Here is a 22708-nt window from a genome sequence, read left to right as displayed (position 1 = left end):
TGCTTCTGCTGAGTATGATTATGATTGTTAAGAAGGAAGGAAGGAGCATGTGTTTGTCCTACCATCTTGGATTTTCCTCTCTCAGAATTTCCAAAACCTTCCAAAATCACATTATTCAAAGCCACATTGTATTGGTTTACACGATCGATCCAAGCTTCCTGAAACTTTTCAGAGAGTGAAATGAAGGAATTTGAAATTACAAAGGGGGAGAGGAGAGATCTGTGTTTTTCAATAAATGTTACTGAAAATTAACTGATCATTCCCTTCTCCCCATGGAACATGGTCTTTCATTCACATTCCCCCAAAGGGGAGAGGGGCAGAGTTGTCATTAACCCACCTGTAGCATAGTATGCAAAAGTTATTTCACTGGAAATGGAAAAAAATGGAATGGCATGAAGTCACCTTTGGCTTTCGCTGCGAGAGTGGCAATATGCCAAAATTAAATGGAAATACAGAGCCACAATCATCATTAGCATAAACAATGACAGAGTAAGCTGAGAAAATATGCCACAATTACCCACCACTTTCCCAGCAGTACTGGAAACATCTGAGCTGAGGAAGAAGAGGAGACGTCCTCCAAATGTGGAAATAAATTAAAGTGCACAGGCAAGCAGAAAGTTTACAAGGGGAATCTTTTTACCTCTGCAGAAGCCTTAAAAAAAATCCCCCACACAATCAAACAAATGCTTTTGAGTGTGAAAACATATATATGAGTGTAAAGAAAAGCTGAACGGAACGGCAGGGGCAAATCACACAGTAGGATGAACTTAACTTTGTTGGAGGATGCTACACAAAGTAGGATGGCAGTAACTGCTGGGAAGCCTGATGATGAGGTGGAGAAGGTATTTGAAAAGAAAGTGGCAATAATAGCCAATGAAAGGATGGCAAAATATATGCATGATAAGTAAAAAATAAGTCATCCACTACGAGGTGATCAATAACAAGATGGGTAGACAAGTAGACACTGGGCAATGTAACATAACATTAAACATTCCCAAAGCTGTTGAATGATTTAAAAAAATCAAGGGCATGTAACTCACATCTAGCATATATTCTGCAGTTTAACAATATCAGACAGGAGAGTCAATGTGATACATACAGTTCAAAGTGGCAGCAATGTACCTGCCCTGTGTTTTTTTGCACTGCTTGAATCTAATCTAGCTCAACTTCAGACAGGATGACAGCAGCATGCAAAATAGGCTGCTGTGATACCTAAGATACATATGTCATTCCAGTCTTTCTTTGAGAGCTGCAGCAGCCAAAACACTTTGCCTTGCAGCTCTGGAGAAAGATACCCATTTATTTAACATAGGTCTGACTGGGCACCCTGAATCGGAATGCCAGGCGTGCACCCCAAGAAAGGGTGGAAACAACACAGACAAGGAAGGGGGAAAACAGGATGTGAAATCAGATGAGAGGGAAAGAGACAATGAAGACAGATGGGAAAAAAAGGGAACAGATTCTACAACAAAAAATGAGATGAGGAGTGGAGGGAACAGAGAAAAGAAAGAGAAAGATGAACAAAGACAGAGAGACAGTATATTCAATTTTTTTATATTAAGTAAAACATTTAATGCAAAAATATTACAATAAATGAACATACATAACACATTAGGTTTTATGTGAAAACATTTGTATGAGCCCTCCATCTCCCCTTTTGGCCAAAGTATTAGCAAAGTTAAGCAAGGGAATTTGTTCATTTTTTTACATGTCATTAATTGCTGTCAAGCTGACAGCCAGTAGGGTGAATGGAAGTTTCCGTTCAGTAATGGGATGGAGAAATGGTAGAAACGTTATGGAATAACTAGCTCTCAGGGGAAGTTTCTTCCTAGCCACCTTCCACTTGAGGTCGGTCTGTGCCTTGAAGCACAAAGGTTCATAAAGTCCCTTCTATTTTCTCCCTATTATTTGTAATTGTGGATGTGCTCATTATCCACAAAAATATCAAATACTTTTTTGTATCATTTCTTGACCCCCAATAATATCTAGTGGCAGTGAGTTCCACTGGCTAATTATACATTGTGTAAAGAATGTATTTTCTTTGACTGGTTTTTAATATATTGCTTTTCAATTTCAGTCAGTGTCTCCTGGTTCTTTTATTAATCAAAAAAGATAAATAGGGACTCCACATTTGCCTTCTCTATACCATTCTTTTCAATCTAGCTTCAGCTGGAAATTTTCCAAGCCTCTAATTACTTCCATTTTCCATTTCTATGCCCCTTCTACAGCCTCTTTGAGATAAGGTGAGCAAAAATGAACATTCTATTTCAGGTAACGGCATACTATTGATTTTTATAATAGCATTATTCTCTTTTCAGTATTATTTTATATTCCACTCCATCTGCACCCTAACATTTTCACACTGAGCAGAGGTTTTAATTGAGCTGCCCACAGCTATGCTTATGTCTTTTTCCAGAGTGGCTACAGTTAATTTATAACCCGGTAACCTGTAAGGCGAAAGCTCTCTAAGTTTGCCAGGCCTTGGGGGTCCAAGCAGAGCTTCAAATTCAGTGGAGAGAGGAGCTGAACACTTGAAAAGAGCTATTTTGGAGCTAATCAAAAACCCAGAATAATTCCAAATGTGAAATAGTCAATTGTTTGGAGTTGTATGATTTATTTTGTCAACATTTTATCAATAAATATACTCTCTTTTCCCCTACCTTATTATTCTCATTCCCTCACACACTAAAGTAACTATCCAAAAAAAACAGGTAAATTTGGGGAATTTGTCCTTCCAACCGTAACTCATATTCATCTGTATTTTTGTTTCCTTTAGGGATTGGGCCAGCTGCAAGTTTTGCAGTTTGTGAGACATAAGGGGCCGAGGTTAGGGAAAGGTGAAAAATGAAGATTGGGCTTGGCTGAAACATTTCACAAATTCATGTCACATTTCCTGAATTTTTTTCAGGAGAAAAAAAAAATCTGAAGTCAAAGCTTCTCTTTTCGACATTTCAAAATTAAACATTTCAGTGAAAAATAGCTTTTCATTTCAAACTTTCCTCCAATTTCATTCAAAAAATAAAGTGTAAAAAAGCTCCCTTGACATTAAAACAAAACATTTCATGTCAGGTCAAACAAAACATTAGCTTGACTCAAAGCATTTTTTAAATTTTTTTCAGAATTGCCACTAAACTGAAAAATCAGTTATTCGAAAGCTTCTCATTTTCAGCCGACTGTTATCCATGTAGTCTGTTTGTGCAAGGATGCTAATATGAGGTAACTCAGAATGATTGGCACAGTTGGAGAGTGTCCAGAGAAGCATACTCAGAGGCAGAATCTCTATGCTTGTTACCGGTAGTCAGGGAAGATTATTTATCTTTCCGGATGGAGGGGGGTTCATGGTGAGCCAGCAAAGCGGAAGGTCATGAATCTGTTCCAGAAAGAGCAAGTACTAACAAAGCAACTCCCTACCACCCCATTACACAGACAATTGAGTCCCATGCTGTGGGAACAGCCTAGGAACAGCACTGGCTAGTGCTATGTAACAGACATGCTTCCAGAGAAACGTATACCTCATCTGTCATGTTTATAAATGCTATCTGGATATTATACTCACTCTCTCCTGCAATCATTTTTTTTTTAATTAAGGATTTACCAGCATCTCATTTAAATGCATGTTGGGGCCCCAGATTTCATCATGTGTTGTAGCCCTTTTTAAAAAAAAAAAAAAAAATCCCATTCATAGGTGCTAATTTGAGAATCAACCCATTTCTCCACTCTACATCTCAGTCTCTTTTAGACCCAGATATTAAAGGAGCACTTCCTGAGCAGACACCACTGGGCTCCTGGTGGGGTCCACCCAATAGAACCAGCTGTAGGATCACCAACGCGTCATTCAGTTATCATATACATGCACGTCACTGTGTTTCAGCATCTCCCCGATTTGTGACCAAATTTGCTGCCATGCTATTTACCAATTCACCTTCCCTCTTCCATGCATTTCAGGGAGAGAGCCCCTAAAGCTGTTCTGCTGGAAGAGACTCTATCAATGCTTAGAAACACTGAATAGGATAACTGAATAGGTGAATAAGGGAATAACTCATTCTAGTAATAATTATTTTATTCAAGATTTTTCTCTTTCCTCCCCCTTTTGTCCCACCTGCTCTCTCAAGGGAATAAGCTTAAGAACTATCATGCTAGTTGCTCCCTAAGGTTAACAACATTTACTATAATATCAACTTCAGACCTGTGCTATTAAATAGGCTGTAAATAGGATTACAAGGGTCCTGCTCCTTGAGGGCCTGAATTGTTTTTTCTTGCTTTGAGCCGAATGCATCCACCATGAGAGCATCAAGCTAAGGATCATTTAAAACGCGTACAAAAAAGAAACATTCATAGAAATGGGCCCCTTTGATGTGTTCCTTAAACCAAATTTCCACTTGTATTCTTTCACCTCTTCTATATTATTTAATGTTTCAGAAACTCAACCTCCTTCAAGCAATGATTACATAACAAATACAAATAGATCAATTTTAAGTACAGTCCTTTCCCCTCTCCTCCCAACCATTAGAAAAGTGATGAAACCCTTCGCTGCAGGAAACCTAACACCAGCCAAAAAAAGATTAAAAGTTCTATTTTACCTAGACAATAGTCACTAAACCGCTGAATAGCCAGTGCCTGGTAAACAGTACAGTGTCCAAAAAATCTGATTAAAATTTTCAAAGAACATTCCTATCCAATGGAAATTCCTAAATCCCAGTAATTAAATGTGTGCTCTCTTACAGCTTGCCCTGCACTGATGCAGTCAGGTTTTCTCACAATGTCTCACATAGTTTTTACACTCTGCCTACAGTAATGAGACTGCAGGCCTCCCTATTACTTTACTGCACAATACAGGGCCACTGTGGGGCATTCACAACCTAATCAGCAAGATAAATAACTTACATGTGCTAAATACCATCTCAGAGTGTACAAAGAGATACCACAGATCTCATCTGAAAGCACATGACTGCAGTGAAGATTAACATTTCATTCCAGCATGGGGGAGGGTGTGTGTGTATAATTTAATGTTTTCAGCTGTAAGAAGAGAAATTAGTGCCAGTTTCCATAAATATCCTTGGACTAGCTCCCAGAGAAACCGATTAAGACATGAACCCAGATTCTTCACTAACCAATTCAAGGATCTTCTGTGACACAGAGGCCCATTGGTGGTTCACTACTCTGTGTCAGCAACTCTTGTCATGATATCTATCCAAAAGGTGGCATGTGGTATATCACTGGAAAACTAATAACTCACTGATTGTTAATATTCTTGTGGGATGTATGTATAGTAAACCCATAAAGGACTTTATTGATATGTGTTTCAAATGTATTAGGGAAGCAGTGCCTAAACCACACCTGTTCCAGACAGGAATGTGGTTCCACTTGCTTAAATGTGTCTCGGAGGTAAACTAGCCAATGTGTGACCAAAGACAAAGAAAGCACACTTACATGCAAGGTAAACAAAGCCATTAGGAGAGCAAGTGGCCAGAGATGAATACATAATGTAGACAGGGGATGGAGACTGCACCCTAGGAAGCCTTCCTGCCCCTTGAATTAGGGTCAAAGAACTTTGGGAAGAGAATATGGCATCTACACTCCAGCAGAAGATCAGCTGCTTGTATACAGTATTACTATATTATAAAAGTGCATCAAATAAGGTTTTTTATGAAACCTGTGGCATGCTCATGATTAATAGCACTGTGAAATTAGGCATTAACACTAACTAGGAATTATGGATAGTCACTGGTTATATGCTTTAAAAACTGGGACCAAACACAGGGAAAAACAGATTTTCTCCTAAACAAGAGGGAAGGTAGCTACCTACCAGTCTCAAACATAAATTAATCAGCAAGGAATCAAAACAATAGAAGCCCCTTTACATACGAATCATCAGGGGGATAGGAAGTCAACAGGAAGGCAAGAACAGCAGGAAGCTGTTGGGAGATATAAGCAGAAACCGAAAGCCATTTTGGATCTGTCACTTGAGGAATTCAAGTGGCCAGAGCTCTGGAAATCACAGAACACTAGATCTTTCAGCCAAGGGAATTGAAGTCCCTGGGAACTGAGTTTAGGTGAGAAATTTGTTTAGGCAAAGATTGTAAATTGCTGAATTAAAATTTGTCCTAAAAGCACATTTTTACTTTTGTTTGTTTGTAAGCCTTTCTATTTTTATTCCTTTATATTTGGTATCACTTTAATCTACGTCCTTTTGTTAAATAAAGTTGTTTTGCTGTAAACCAATTCAGTGCTGTGATTGAAATAAGAGTGTTTGTCAAATCCCAGTTAAATTAATGAACTGCAGTTTATCGTCTCTTTAATGGAGCAGCAAATTTAATAACTTTTGTGAGCATTCACTGAGGGGGCTGGACACTGCAGGGAAACATCTCCAGGGAACTCAGGAGACGGGGTTCACTGTTTGTTACTGGCACGGCAAGGTTTGGATTGACAGAGTCCAGAAGAGATTGCTGGCAAGGCAGACAGTTGTCTTGCAGCTTGGCAGTAGCAGAACTTTCACTTGCTGAGGGGTAACACAGTTACTCACAATTCTGGCAAACCCCACAGATTGCCATTCCCCTTGCTTCCTCTGCAGGAAGGAATGCCTCCTATTGGTTAGAAAGGGCAACCAGAAGTCTCTAGGTTCCACTCTTGATTTTACCACTTGATCTTGCTGTGTGACCTTTTCATCCCCAAACTGAGCCATTTGAAAACTACTTCACAAGTTGTTGTTGGAGGGCCACATTCATCCCTAGGGTGCTGTACAAGTCCAAAGCATGATAATTAGTACTAAAAAACAAGGACTCACAACCCAGTCCTATTTGTTTCCTCAGAGGTACACAACAACTCTAGACAGCTTATGGTTTGGGAATGTTTCCCCTTGTCCTCACAATGTCCCAGCAATTAAAACAACACCTCTGACATTCTAAAAATCCCAGTGGGAAATTTTAATGCCAGCACTGAGCAGGCAGAAAGCAGGCAGGCTTCAGGCCCTCTTCTCAATGCAACCTCGATGCTTACTTTCCCAACGTACTTACTATATCTTCCTGAAAGCAAAATACAAGGCTTTCACCGCTCCTCTACTGGCTGCAACTAAAATAAACCAATCAACCAACTCCAGAATGGCACATCTTCTCTCCCTCCTCATGTGAGGGTTACAGACACAAGAACTCCCAGATAGGTACTGTTTCCTCCCTAATGGCCTGTCACAAGAAGCCAGAATGTGTTTTGATGCAGGAAGGTACCACAGTGATTAATATCTCAAGCAGTGTCATTAAAAACAAGTTTTTATTAAGAATAGAGAAAATCCAATTAAAACAAAAGAAATAGTCTGCATAACGTATCTATTCTGAAATGCTGCAGGTACTCATCTATATGGGTGCAAGTGATGTTTCCAAGATTAAACAATATTTTAAATTCCAAACTAGTGTGACCTTTCTTTCCTACTTGTCTCTTTTTTTCCCCCTTCTAACATTTTGGCTGGGCAGCCTGGCCTAAATTCCCTCCTGCACCAAGATCATCTTTGTCCAGAAGAGGGAAGAGTAGCAGAGAGGGAATTGGTTACAGCAGATTCTCAAGTTTCAGCTGCTCCAACCCAGACCTGAGGTATATTAGAGTAGTTTTATGAGATGCTCTAATTTACACCAGCTATCTATGATACTCAGGAGACCATATGCCAGTTAAGCTTAATCATCCTGCTCCTAACGCACCTCTTCATGTCCCTGATGTTACGATGGGGATGGCAGTGGATGTATGAACCAGATATGCTGGTTTTATGCCAGTTGAGAGCTCCCTCATGCTGGAGAAATTTTCATCTGGCCTGTTAGGGCTGGATTCTGGCCACTTTGTGCTGCCTCAGTGACTCACTGTAGCTGCAACAGAGGGAGAGGATCTGACTCACTGCCTCCAGTTTCATAGGATGGATTGCCCTATAGACAGAAGAGCCTGGGGCTAACCAACCCTGATTACATAATGAGACACACTCAAGAGGGATCAGGTGAGTCCCCTATAAAAATCAAATGAAAGCTACTGTGGGATGGAATGCCCAAGCAGATGAATTAATAAGCATGAACAGGCTCCAGAAGAGGATGTAGGTCTGAAACTACAGGCAGGAGACCTGGGAGTGACTCAACTGGAGGGCAAAATGGATGGATTTGATTTAGGGATTTTAAATTTTACTTTTGAGTTTAGTCTAGCAGAATAAACCCAGACCCCCAGAAGGGGTATTTTGATTGGATGAGCAAAAGTGTGTGGAGTCTGCGTAAAAGGGCCTGAAAGAGAGAGAATAAAGAGCAGGACAGCGCAGAGGCACCCCTGGCCACACGGGGGCTCATGGGTGGCAGCAAACAAATTTTATGGAGTCATCATCTCCCTTTTCCCCTCACGTCATCTCATTTATCACCTCCAATACATTGTAATTTCTGGTATCCCCAAGGATGGAGGGGAGGTTTTTCAGTCTCTCTCTCATGTTATGTGTACTGTATGTCTTCCCAAAGCCATTCAGGACTATATTCAGTGCTTTGGATAAACGAATACTGAGGTTTCTGTTTGTCCATGTAAGTTTGTTTGGTAGTGTATGTACATGATTCATGCCAGTCTGTCCCACTTTCACCGCTTTCTTCCAAATAAACATCCCCCATCCCTCCAAAATCAGTCTGCTCTTTGCTATAGCCTAACCACCATGCTTCTGCATGTTAACTTTCCTGGTTGGAGGTGTTAACATCAATTCATCTCCCTGTTTGTCTTGCACCTGAATATAAAGTGCAAGGCTCATTTAATTCCTATAATTCCTCACAGCATTAATTTGACTATATTAAATTTGATTTATTGAGAGATTAAAGTCAGTCTGTCTGTCACCACACAAATTACAATGAATATGAATTCACCAGTGATAGGAGAAAGGTTGGCAGATGTGTTGGGTCCTGCTGTTTGGGGAAATCCACGTGCTCCCTCCATTCAGAGTAGCTGCTTGATCTTTTGATTTCCCTGTGTAAAGAGGCCTTAGGCTTTACCAGAGATCAACACTGCTGTGATCAATACAGCAGGGGTGAAGACCCGCTAATTCGACTGCAGAGCGTGATCCGGTCAACTCCGGTACACCACTGGAATGAGAAGAGTAAGGTAAATCGATGGGAGAGCGTCTTCTGTCAATGCAGCACAGTGAAGACACTGGGGTAAATCGACCTAAGATACGTCAATTACAGTTACATTGTTCATGTAGCTGGATTAGAGTAATTAAGGTGGATTTACCACGGTAGTATAAACAAGGCCTAAGAAAGTAGAGGACCTAAGGCCCAGTTCCAGTTAAGGAGCCCCAGAATCACTATAGGGAAGGTGGCAATAAATTCCAGCCTTTCCAACAAACCTTGGATATGCATCTGAACTGTAAGAAGTTTACCTGAACCAAACCTCCAAATTTTCTGAAGTCTCATAAGAGTGACTCAGTCACTATCACTCAGTCACTATCACTCAGGCAGCTCTTCAGTAGCCTCCTTGGAATAAAATAGTGGTCTCTCAGTTCAGTTTGTAGAAGACAGGTGTTCCTATCTCAAACACCAGCTTCACATTTCACATTCAGCTCCCTTATTTACAGTCTCATCAGAAAATTGAATGAGCACAGGGAATGAACTTCATCCATTCTTCCTTAAAATGGCCTCTCCAGAAGAAAGCCAAAGGTGGTGGGGATAAACTTTTCAGAGCTGATGCCCATGTTGTGGATATCCAGAGAGATTTCAGTTCCAGCACAGAAGAGAGCTGGGTAGCAAAGAGGGAGCTGGTTACAACATATTCTCAAATTCCAGCTGCTTCAGCTCAGACCTGATATATGTCAATATAGCACTTTTCGACAGTACTCACATTGCTTAATGGAAGAAAAGGGAAAAAAAAAAAAGCCCCACAGTGTTGAGCCCAACACAAAATCCCAGTGAATGTATTAAAATAGCCAATGTCAGCATTGATTCATCTCTCCTCAACAGCCTTATTGCACCTTGCATGTTTGTACAATCCCTGCAGCAAGGTGTTAATCCATAAACCTGCACTATGAAATGCTTCCTGCTAAAAGCGAGATCACCTCTTACCCAAATTATAACAACAAGCTGTTCTCAGAGAGTGTCCACCTGACTGAACCAACAATACATCCTGAGCTGGCAGATACCATCATGAGGCATGAACCAGCAGTCTTGTTAATTGGTCCCATAATATAACACACTTACCTTTCCCAAATAATCTAACCTGGTTCTCTCTCTCAGTACTCTGCTTTCAGTTACAGTACAGACCATGAAGGGTTCTCACCCAGAAATGGCAAGAAATATGACACTCTGCGTCTTCCCTCTGGGCACCTCAAAGACTGTAATGGATATTATACCCCATGAGATCGTTATTTCCATTTTACAGGTAGGGAAAAAAGCACAGGGAAGGTAAGTGACTTTTTTAAGGCCACACACAAAGTCGGTTATTCTTGCTTTGGCTACCTTTTAGGGAAAACACAAATATTTGTGCATCGATTCAAAAACATTCACAATGTCCTAACATATTTCATGATCCTTTCTTATTACTACTTGCTGAGTTGCTCAGTCCAGTAATCTGGTTAGACCAATGGCACATCTGAGTTAGCTATCCCCACCCTCAGTAAATCTGACACCATAATATGAACAGTCAAACACTGTACTTGACAACCTTTTTCAGCCATATAAAAAGCTAAGATTGTGGGTATTAATTTAGTTGATAAAATAAGTAGTAACTTAATTAACAAAAGTCTGAGTTAAGTCTCATGAAAAAGCAAGAAAGGCAATGTTAAATCAGAAAATGAAGTCACATTTGTGCTTTAGTGAATATCATACAACAACAAAAGAAAACCCATTTCTATTTTCTCTAAATTCCAGCTTCATTCAAGGCCTGGGTTTTTAGCTTTATTTTTGAGGCTACAAACCAAATACTGAATATTAATTATATATAGCTGCAGGGTGTAAGGAAATAATTTTTCTTCATGTTTTGTGTGTTACCATAAATATTTTTGACATACAATAAAATAATTACATTAAATAATAACAATAAAATAACAAGCTTTTTGTTACTAAGTCTTAGAAAGATTTATAAGTTACGATACATCCCCTCCACCACAGCTGATCATGCCATTGCTTACTCAGTGGGTTCACCAGCTCACCCAAAATGCTATAATTAATGCCAGTTTTAATAAGGGCTGCTTAAAAACTCATTTACACACATTGCTCATATCCATAAATTAGCCCTAATTTATACTTATGGAGCAACGTGCTCTTTCATTACCTTCATTGCCTAACTTAACTCTTCATCCCATTTTGGTGACATTGAAGTTGTTCCACTTTGTATAAATAATTAACTATTTAGTAAAGCAGGGACTTGAACTCAAGAGCCCCATCTCCGATAGGAAGTGCTCTAACCAATGGGCTACCGAGTCCATCTCACATTATACAATATGAAACAGCTTCAGTCGGAGAGCTTGAGAGAGACATACCCCAGCATATGCTATGCCCAGTGCTTAGGGCACTCACCTGCAAATGTAGGAGGCCCAAGTTCAAATCCCTGCTCTGAATCAGGCAGAGTGGGGACTTCAACCTTGGTCACCATGGGGCTATCAAGTATAAGGTACTTGTATAAGGGGCCGCGACAGCACCTCCTCCTCCCTGAATGGCATTTCCAAATATCCTTGAGGTTTTTATTTTTTAAAAAGCAGTTAAAATTCCCAAACTCTAAACAATGTGTTTGTTTTGGTTTTGTTGATGAAACCATAACATTTTTGCTTTGGATCAACTTGCACAGCTCTAGTTGCGTTTTGCTTACGGTCACACAGCAAGTGAGTGGAAGGGCTGGTAGCAGAACCTCAGACTCCCACTTCCCAGCTATATCCCTAAGCCATTAGACAAATTGTATCTCTTGCTATTAATGACCTTAATATGTGTTTGATCCTAACTACATGCTGTGTGTCAGCACTGGCCACTCATTATTCCTGCAGGTTTTGAAACACAAACAAAACCTGAGAGTAAACATAATTAGTTACTGGGATTTACTGACATCTGTAACATGCTTTTTGCTCTTAACCTACTGAGGGAAGCATATTTAAAGTTACACAGAAGGACTTAATTGCAGGATTAAACTGGCTGAAATCCTGTGTGATTAGTTTTCTCATCTATTTTTAAAATATTTCCTCAAGAGTCCAGGTTGATTCAGATAGTAAATAAAAATAGTCCTCGGTTTCTCAAAACAAGACCAATGAAAAGCGAGAAAAAAGAAGTCAATAATTTCACTATTAGTCCCAGGCTCAGGTTCAAAGCAATATATATAATATTGAACAGCAAACACTTTAAAGACAAAAAACCTTCAATAATTCAGACATTTGTCCGGAATCACTGGCTGCTTCAATGATCCCAAACTACTTGACCAAAGATCACCCAACAGTTCCCAGGTAATTCATTTTAAAGGGGCATATGAATGTTTAGCATATCTGGCACCTAAATACCTTGCAACTCCAGCTACAACAGAGCCATGCAAACACCTGTTTTCACTTACAAGTGACATTATAAATAAGAAGTGGGCAGCATTATCTCCCAAAATGTAAACAAGCTTGTTTGTCTTAGCAATTGGCTGAACAAGAAGTAGGCCTGAGTCGGCTTATAGGCTCTAAAATTTTAGATTGTTTTGTGTTTGAGTGAAGTTATGTAACAAAAAATAATAGTTCTACACCTGAAAGTTGCACTTTCACGATAAAGAAATTGCACTGAAGTACTTTTATGAGGTGAATTGAAAAATACTATTTCTTTTATTTATTTTTACAGTACAAATATTTTTAATCAAAAATAATATAAAGTGAGCACTGGACACTTTGTATTATGTGTTGTGATTGAAATCAAGATATTTGAAAATGTAAAGAAATTCCAAAATATTTATAATACATTTAAATTGGTATTCTATTACTGTTTAACAGTGTGATTAAAACTGTGATTAATCACAACAATTTTTTTAAATCTGGTAACATTTGTTTTGCATTAGTCGCTTGCGTTAACTATGATTAATTGACAGCCCTAACAGGAAAGTCTGTAGTGGTTTTATTTAGTGTGGCTTTTGCGTATCAGGAAAACAGATGGATGGAAGTGATTAGGAGTAGAAGTTGACACCATACAAGGAATTCTACATGCAAAGCATCAGAGAGACAAAGAAAGACTGAACACACACACACACTTCAAGGGGCATTGTTGATTTTTTTACCACGGTTTTGTTGTTTTTTTACCTTTTATATTTACATTTTTTTCCCCTGCCTGTGACTATTCATAAAAAGATGAGAAAGGCAAACTTATAAGCACTAAACAAAACCAAAGTATCACCCTGCCCATTCAGGCTCCTGCGTTTATACAACATCAAGCTAGTGTGCTGGTTGCACTTTTGCTGCTCTACATAGCATCTTTGGGGATCTGTATATGAAAGAAACACCTTGTAAAGAACTGCATATTGTAACATTAAATACCAAACTGAGAAAGTCGATGATTCTAATGGGCCCATTATTGCTTCTCCACTCCTGATTTTTAAAGATAAAGATCTACTCAGAAGATAAGAATTAAAGAAACTGCAGTCCATGTAAGGATACTGCTTTAATTTCTGTAAACAAATATCATCCCACACACATTCTTAGTCTACTGCAGAGAAACATCAAGCATAAGGGGAAAAGATAAGGAAGGTCCAAGCATGGACCCTACAATCTGCCATTATCCCATCTTTCCCTTGCAACTCTCCAATGGAACACAATAACACTTCCTAAAACCTTACTCAAGTCTGCTTCTCAGTCACTCTGATTGCACCTCTGGAACCTCCTTCTGCTGGGGCTCATCTGATCTTTATTCTGGATCTCTTATTCTATAATGCAATCAACACTCAAATACTCAAGACACACACAGCAGAAAGGTCCCTCAAATGCCTGCGCCTTGAAGCTATAACAGGATAGCCAGACCTTGGACTTCCTCCCACAAAGAGCAGAAAGCTACAAGCCTACTAATCTCTACTTCAAGTACAGTATTCTTTGTGAAGTAGGAGTCTCATGTTTCAGTATAGTTTTCATTTAACAATTACCTCAACACAACAAAAACAGAAGAAGTTGGAATCCGTGTTTTTCTCAGAAAATCCCCAAGCTCTGTCTCCAACTCTCTTTCTGGATTACTTCATTTTAGCTATTTGTAATAAAGATGGTGTAACCCCTGTTTGTGTTTTTTTCTGAGGAACTTTGGAATTTCAGGGTATTGGGTTGCTCCTGCCCCAAGCCCTGTTGGTGTTTCCCTGAAGCTTCCTAATGGTCTGCTGCAATCTCTGAGATACCCTTGCATGAACTGTCTTGTTTTGGCAGTCCAAGGTATAGTGACCATCTCTTCCACAGTTATAACAGAAACCTTCTTGCTTGCTATCACCCGTCCTGCTACTCTCCCCTCTTGAGGATGGCACAGTATGTCCCTGATCCTTCATCATGGCCACTTCTCAGGTTAAATCTTTCAGTGCTGCTGCCCCTGATGGGGCATCTTCTATCTCTTCAAGCACTGTGGTGGTGCGACTCCCTGCCATCTTCGGCTGCACCACTGCATCCACTTGCAACAATCGCTCCTCCTCTTCACATATCTCTCGAACGAGCTTGTGGAATGGGGGTGGGTTTTGGTCCCGCTCCCTCAGCTGCAGTCGCCACAACATCAACCCATCTTGTCGGTTGCCCCGAAGGATTTGGTCCAACCTAGCGGAATCAATGCTTGGTGGGGATGCCCTCCTTCCGCACTACCTGCTGTAGCAAATCCTCTAGTCTCCTGATGAAATCCGACAATTGTTCATGGGGCTCCTGACAGATATGGCGGAAACGATAATACAGGTCTTCACTGCTATCAGTAGTACCGTAGACACTCTCAAGAGCAGTTAAGTGAATCTTTCAGGGCTCGGATAACTCGCATGGCAGGTCCCCTCAGACTCTCAAGCACACGTTTCTGCTTCTCAGCATCAGAGCATTCCCACTCTTGGACAAGTGGCACTCTAAAATCCCTCCAGGTCTAGTAATCCTCCTCCCCTGGGGGTACAGGTGACACCCCCGAGAATGAACGTAACTGCTTGTATGGAGCACTTTCATATACCGGCCTCAATGCATTTTTGAGAGCATTTTTCATCTCTTTGGCCCATCCCACCAGGCTGGGTGCTGCAGGTGTTGGAGCCCCTCCTAATGCCAACATTAATTCTTCTCTTGTCCGCTTCTCATCCACCTCAGAGCTTGCAATTTTTGCGCTAAAGAATCCACCTCAAGTGACACAGGCACACTAGGAGGGGACTGCTCTGCCCCCAGAATTGTCCAGGGAATACCTTCTACTTGCACCTCTTTGGGCACTTTATTAAGATCTGTTTCCTTGGAGTGAGTACATAGTGCTATCATGCCCTTCACTCTGCGGTTGTAAATATGAGTGTGGACCTTTACTCTCCCCAGTATTTCAGCTGCATCTAAATTCTCCTCAATTTTATTTGGTTCCATCTCTTCTGGGAACCCCGCCACCAGCACAGCTTTGGTTACTGGGATTCATGCCTCTTGGCACAGGTCTTCTAATAATCCTCTCTCCGTTGTTGTTTTTTTTTTAAACAGAGATGAAAGTCACTCAGGAGTTTCTTTGCTCTGTGAAGAAGAGCCCAGGGTGCACAACGTAGGGGCGTGTGTGTGTGTGTACTGCAAAGTCCCCATATGGGCCACCAAGTGTAACTTTAGTGCCCTCATGGCCAAGATGGAGTCTGCTCTGTGGGCAGCTCTGGCCAAGAGATGGCGCGCGCAGGAATGCAGCAGGAGAAATCCTTTCCACCCCAGGGGCACCTGTTCCAGACCCCCCAGAGTCAACACACACCCCCACAGGAAAAGTACAGTGGATATAACAAGGGAAATATTTATTTACAGAGGGATGAGAGGAGAAAAACAACAAGGGGAAATATAGGGGGAGCAGTAGAACAGTGCTGCATCCAAGCCAAGGCCCCACAGGCCCAGTGGTAGCACAGTGTGGAAGGGCAGACACTGAGAAATGTGCCTGCACACAGAGTTTGGGAGTCCTGAGCAAAGTTCCAGTCCAGTTGAGTCTTGGGTGCTTCCTGGTCGTCTTCAGCGCCAGTGAACTTTCCCCCAACAAACCCCTCCGGTGCCCTCTTCTAACGCTCTCTGCAAAGCCACACAGAGCGACCACCTCCCCACTTAACTAGCTACAGCCTCCCTCCTTGTTCCCAATGCAGAGTCAGAAGCCCCAGTACTCCCAGCCTTATGCAGCTCTGGGCAGCCCTGATACTGGGTCCAGCTCTGGCCTGTCCTTCTTGGCAATTCCTCCCTGGCACAGTGCTCCTCCTGGCTCCTGTCCTGGGGTGTCCCCGATCTGCCCTGTCTGTCTCAGGCCTCGGGCAGGTTCTCTGCTGCTTCACTTTTCTAGGGCCTGCAGGCTGCCCCTCTCTCTCCTTGGAGCTCCAGCGCTGCCCCCTGGAGTTTCCCTCCTGTTTTCTTACTCTCCCCGTCCTCCTTAGGAAAAAGATTTAAAGGGACATGCTCTCTAAACCCCAAAGGGGTTACAATGGCAATATGGCTTCAGGTAGACAATGAGACCATCCTGCCCTAACCCCAACTCTGTGGTATTCTGCTACTTGTGGCAAGATAGTAGGAGGAACTTCAGGCCACTTCCCATTAAGTTAAGAAATATAAAATCTGGCATTTAGTTTCCGTGAATGAGTGGGATTAATCCTATGTGGAGAGATTATGTCACCTGAGCGACGGCTTAAAAATGGATAATTGTGATACAGATTTGAACCTTTGGTCTTTTGAGGGTGGCCCCTCACCAGTTATAGCTCCGATTAGCTGGGTTTGATCTGTGGTGTTCTAATAAAAGAAAGAGCATTTCCTTATTTTATGGAGGGAACATTAAGTCTTTTATCTTGGAAGACTTAATGTATTAACATTTTTGAGATGATCTGAAGTCCTGTGGTGGAAGGCTATGTAGAATAATTTTCTGTATTAAGTACATATCTTGGCCTTCTCATGTAACCTGCCTAAATAATATATTTTGCAAGATGAACTATCTGTAAATTGACCATATGTCTTAGTTTTTCATATGACGACCTACTGTCCCAAGACTTTCTTTATAGAAAACTGAAAGTTGTCAGTTCATTTCATTTCATCTCTCTCAGCATTTGATTTAAATTACATTTTTTTTCCAGGATGGAATGCCACGGGTTAAAATAAGTGAGTGTGGGGGTAGCATAGCTCCTTCTTCACTCCCTGATTTTGGCTACTCCTTATCCTCCTTGACTGATGCTATTAGAGAGTTTTGTTTTCTGTTTCTTTCTGCTCTACTGACTGCACATTGCTATTTTGTTCTGCATTTAGCAGGAACCAACAACCCAGTGGAATAGTTGTTGTACAGTGCTTGCAGGGAAAAGCTAAATGAGTGGAGACACTACCTAAGCTTTTCTTTTGCTCAGAGAGAATGCTAATGATATGTTCAGTTTCATGATAAACTCTCTCAGAGCACCAGATTATTGGAAAACTTCCTCCCCTCTGACAAATATGCACAAGGCTGTTGAGTCAGAAGCTGTCAATAGCAGCACCAGCACACATTAAAATAGTACTGATCTGTTTAACAAGAGTCTTTCACAACCCCCCAAAATGTTGCCACAAAACCATCCTTTGTTTTCTTTTTTACAAATATGCCACCTCACCTATTTGTGCCAGATATTTTTGTTGTAACCCAACCTGGAGAAGGGACACAAGTGCACTTGCCTGCCAGAGAGCTGCATTTCCAACAGCCAGCCCCTCCCCACATACATTTTGGGTCTCACACCTACCAGCACCAATGTCAGGTCTCTTAGGACAGGCCTAAAACCCCTGCTTTCCTGCAACGACTTCCACCTAGGACAAGGCAGATATTGGCATAACCACTTTTTCCAGCTGTTCTGCCACTCTGATGTCATTCTCATCCACAGAACCAGCTCAGTACAGTAACTCCTCACTTAAAGTCATCCCGGTTAACGTTGTTTCATTGTTACGTTGCTGATCAATTAGGGAACATGCTCATTTAAAGTTGTACAATGCTCCCTTCTAACATCGTTTGGCAGCCGCCTGCTTTGTCCACTGCTTGCAGGAAGAGCAGCCCGTTGCAGCTAGCTGGTAGGGGTTTGGAACCAGGGTGGGCCGGCAGCCCTCCATCAGCTCCCCACTCCCCTAAGTTCCCTGTGCTGCAGCCACCCAGCAGGCTATCAATCAGCAGTTCAGCTTTCCCTCCCCCAACTGCCATGTGCTGCTCCTGCCCTCTGCCTTGGAGCTGCTCCCCAAGCCTCCTGCTTGCTGTGTAGGGGAGGGGGGTAGAAGGGGACTAATGTCAGACTGGATTCGAGTCCATCATCCACTGACTTTACCACCGTTTGCTTTGCACAGCAGATTTTTATTGATGCCATTGTTACTTCTTGACTCATCATGATGCCCCCAATCTTCCTCCTAATCTTTATCTGAAAGTTTCCTTCCTTGCCTGTCCTTAGCCCGGCGCTCATCTCCCAGTCTTTCCCTCCAATCCTTTCACCCCAACTACCCTATTGCACCCTGCCATCTCCCTCCCTCCATCTAATCTCAGCCATTCTCAAATCCGTCATCAATTCCTTCACTCTCATTATCTTAAAAAGTAAACAAACAAACAAACCACAATCTAATTAACTAACTAAAACCTTAAGTAGCCAGTAGAGAGAGTAGGTGGGTGAGGTAATATCTTTTATTGGAGCAACTTCTGTTTGTGAGAGAGTAAGTAACCTGTAAACAATCATGAATTGTATTAAGAAAAATTTCAAAATCCACTATTCCTTATGGAACCCTTTATACCTCCAAGATGTGTGGTTAACATAGCAGAGTAGCCACCTGATTTACCATAATCTTTTTCCTCTCCTCTTCACCCTTATTGTTTGTCAAGTCATTTGTGTGTCATGTCTGAAGTTAGAGTGTAACTTTGCAGGGCAGAGAATGTGCTCTTCTGTGTATGTATACAACATCTAGAACAATAGAGCCCTGATCCTTGATTGGGGTTCCAGGCAACACCATAACACAAATAATAGTAACAATTATGTCATGAAGGAGCGTAAGTGCTTGTAGACTAATTCTTCAGTCTCCCCATAACTACTCTGCAGTTCTTCCCTAAATCTCTGTTGGTAACAAATCAAAATCAAGCAGCTATGTATCAGCGATGTGTGCACCGCTAGACTGCACATGCACTACCACTTATAAAGGTACAAACCCTCGCCACAAATCTCAGATCTGGTATAAGATTTTTTTCAGAGCCATCTATGTACCACTACATTTGGGAGTGTTTGGGTCTAGGTTTTTGAATCAGGCCAATATCTACACCTAATATGGCACCTGCAAGAGTTGGATTAGAAAGGCCGGGTGGAGATAGTGAGACTTGTGTGAATGAAGAGAAAAACGTTTGAGGACCAGACTAAAGTAAGATAAACAGACAGTAAAATTTCTGCAAGTATCTACCGAGAGAGAATCTATTTGGTCCTATTGTTGCTTCTCTTCTTTTATTTCATTATTTGTGCTGCCCCACCCCTTCTGGTCAAAGGAGAAATTTTAAAAGTGGGTGTGTATTCATCAGTGTCTTGTAAAATAATAAAAAGAAATGCTCCCTTTAATAGCTCCCTTTAATCCCAACAGTGCTTGGATTTCATGATTTAAGGCTTACACTACAAGCTGAATGTGATTTTTTTTTAACAATTATGATGATCACCATCAAAATGAGCTTGCTCACTAGGCAGGTTTCCCCAGAGCCTTGCATGGTAGTTCTATAAATAATCAACTGGTAGCTCCACCTAGTGTCTTCCTAATTCACCAGTGAAACAAAACGCTAAAAGCATTCACTATTGACAAAACATAAGCAAACCATAAAAACACTATTTTCAACTGGACAGTAGCCATAAATGGCATCCTATTAGGATATCTTCATTAAAGTCAAAACCATATTCTGTTACTATCATGTGATCCGAGCCAACCAGCATTCCTCCAACAAGGAGCAAGTAATGGCTTCAGCACTGTAAATATAATGTATTCAGTGTGAAAACAGTTTTGCTGCTATCCTGAAAAGGTGAAGGGTGCTTAAATTGTTTATTTGGGAAACACACTCTACTATATTTAAAATTAACTACACAGAAAATTACCCTTAAGCCTGACAGAGCTTTTCTGGAACAGCATGACAGTGAACTTTTAGAATCACTGAACAACTGTGGCCATATAAACAGAAGATTAATTTTGGCCACATAAAGAAGTGCTTCTCTTCTCCCAATAGTTAATTTAAAATGTCTCTCTAAAGCGATCCAAGAAAAGAAATGATCAACTATCCAGCAGTCTATTAGTTTTACTAATCTTTATCTCAAAAACTTTTTAAAGGCTGGTTCACCACTATGTATCTGGAGATGATCTTGCCCCTTCAATCAACAGAAGTTGATCCAATAAAATATATTACCTCACATACCTTGTCTCTCTCATGTATTTTGAAGCAGTTATCTTTTTAAAATAGCTATAGCTCCACTCAGGTTAGTAACAGTTTTAAACTAAAATATAAACTATTCAAGGTAAAGTTAGAATACACTAATATATGCAAAAAACATACTTTATATATAGTACTTTCAAAGAGAATATCTAACATGGGGGAGGGGGAAGTTTAAAGAGAGCATATTGTATCCTAAACTGAGCAAATTAATTTACCATAATCTTATTTTATGGGCTATTAAGTTTGCTACTGTACCTAAGGAGAAAAAATATCCTGGATCTTGGTAACACTCACAAAACACCAAATGTACTTATTATTCCCAGAACAATCTACTCCAATATAGTTGACACCTATTTTAAACAATCACCTGTTAAACTGCTCGGGGGGGGGGGGGGGGAGGAGGGAGTGTTTCACCCTAGTGGTGATAACATATATTTCAGTATATAGAGTATATACTTAACTCTCTGTGTCATGATGAGCAGAGAGAGAGAGAGAGAGAGAAGGGGAAGGTGTTTACAAGGAAATTATATGCATTGAAAAAGCAGCTTTAAATGACCTCAAACTTTCTTTTTACAGTCAGTTGAAACTTATGCTTATGACTCATCTATTTTAAAGTATTTACAACTGCAATCCCATGACTGTATAAAAACATACTGCAGCATAGAAAATGAATTTAATAAAATGCATAAGAGAATACTCTCTGATGTTTCAAAAATAAAAGAATACTCTAATTTTCAATAATTTAGCATTTGCTATCATTCCTCATTAAAAGCTTTCAAAATCCTATCTGAAACAAGCTGATACAGAGAAATTAAGAGCAGTAATCAAGCAAGAAACGATGGACCAGCTGGGTAGATATCAAGTTGGCAAAACGTGAATACAGTTCAATAGCAGAAACAGATGCTGGAGTTGTTGAAAAACCCTGCAGGGGATATTGATGTATTTTCTTCATATAATACTGAACAACTGAATGAAAGTCAAGGGCTAAAAACTGATAAGAAAAAAAAAAACTAACTATAAAACAGCAACCTGCAATATTTTTTTCATTATATCAAAACATTCAATATATGCACCTTCATTTCCTCAGTATTCCTGAATATGCCAATATATCAATTAGAGCTTGCTACTGAATTATATGGAGCCTTCGTCAGGGTTAGGTTTGGTGTGTGTTTGTTTCTATCTACCTGAAGCTGCACAGACTCTTAGGAAATACTTTATTCTGTAATCTCATCCTAACATAATGCTCTCTTTCAGGCAAGTGGCTCCCTGAGGTTGGAGGAAAGCACACACACGGAAATGTTACACAAGCATAAATGCAATTCAAAGATCCATTTTGCAAAAGAAACATTGTTTTCAGAGTTTCAAGACCTCAGCAACAAATCCTCTGCCATCAGCTGTAGCTTGTCCTAACATATGTTTTGTCACGGTCAGTTTCTAATTACATTCATAATGATGCAATGGCTTTGATAATCCTACCTTCCATGCCAGCTGCTTTTCTTGTCACTCCATCATGCCAATAAGTTGGCTGCTGTAACAAATCAAGATAGTGCAAAACAGCATCTTTTCCCTGCATCTGTCATCTTCCTGAAAGCATTCTCTTACTGCCGACTGCTGGGAACCAGAAAGTCTATTTGAATTCCAACAGCTCCCCTTTCGCATGATTCAAGTTAGGTTAGGTGGGCATGCCTAACATGATTCTTTCCGTCATTTATTATGCAGCTGCTACACTGTCGGTGTGGTAACCACTCTGACTTTATCTGATACGTCAGTCTCACAGATCTGTACCTCAGTGCAAACACACGTGAGCCATAGCAGCATCCTGCATTTAATGAGCATTCTCCCTGGCTAAAAACTGTGTATCTGCAAATCAGTTTCAAATCCTAGTGTTCACATTGTCCTCTAATGCTAATGTTCAGGTTTAGGCTTTTTCTTTTTTTAATTTTTGTCCTTTTTGTTACTTCCTTTCAGAAAGCACTATTTCTCTCCTGCACACTCTCAAATTAGTCATACTTCAGTTAAATGTTTGCTGATTTGTCTGACACTATACAGCACATTTACAGTGAAACTCTCTGCTCTAAAGATACTTTTAAAATAATAGCACTGTTTATTCAGGTTCTCAACTCTGCTTCATTATAGGGATGGGTTTTACAGCATGCATCTCAGCAAATGCTATTCACATCTCTTCATTCTATTGAATG

The 22708-nt window shown here is 40.6% G+C and overlaps 1 protein-coding gene across 7 annotated transcripts in view; it reads right to left on the bottom strand.

The window, feature by feature from the left end:
* Positions 1-22058, bottom strand: part of DMD (dystrophin) — a 1855422-nt gene extending 1833364 nt beyond the window's left edge. For 3 of the 7 annotated variants that reach the window (XM_034754655.1, XM_034754674.1, XM_034754648.1), the window contains exon 1: positions 21987-22057. In XM_034754655.1, the coding sequence (XP_034610546.1) occupies positions 21987-21993 (7 nt within the window). In that variant the 5' untranslated portion in view covers positions 21994-22057. Of the gene's footprint in view, positions 1-21986 lie in introns of all 7 variants that reach the window. The other 4 variants (XM_034754710.1, XM_034754700.1, XM_034754682.1 and 1 more) reach the window with 3 other exon arrangements.
* Positions 22059-22708: the final 650 nt, after the last annotated feature.

The sequence above is a fragment of the Trachemys scripta genome, chromosome 1 (genome assembly GCF_013100865.1).
Source record: "Trachemys scripta elegans isolate TJP31775 chromosome 1, CAS_Tse_1.0, whole genome shotgun sequence".
NCBI lineage: Eukaryota > Metazoa > Chordata > Testudines > Emydidae > Trachemys > Trachemys scripta.
The sequence above is the reverse complement of the archived record's forward strand: the minus strand, read 5'-3'. Positions and strand labels throughout refer to the sequence as shown.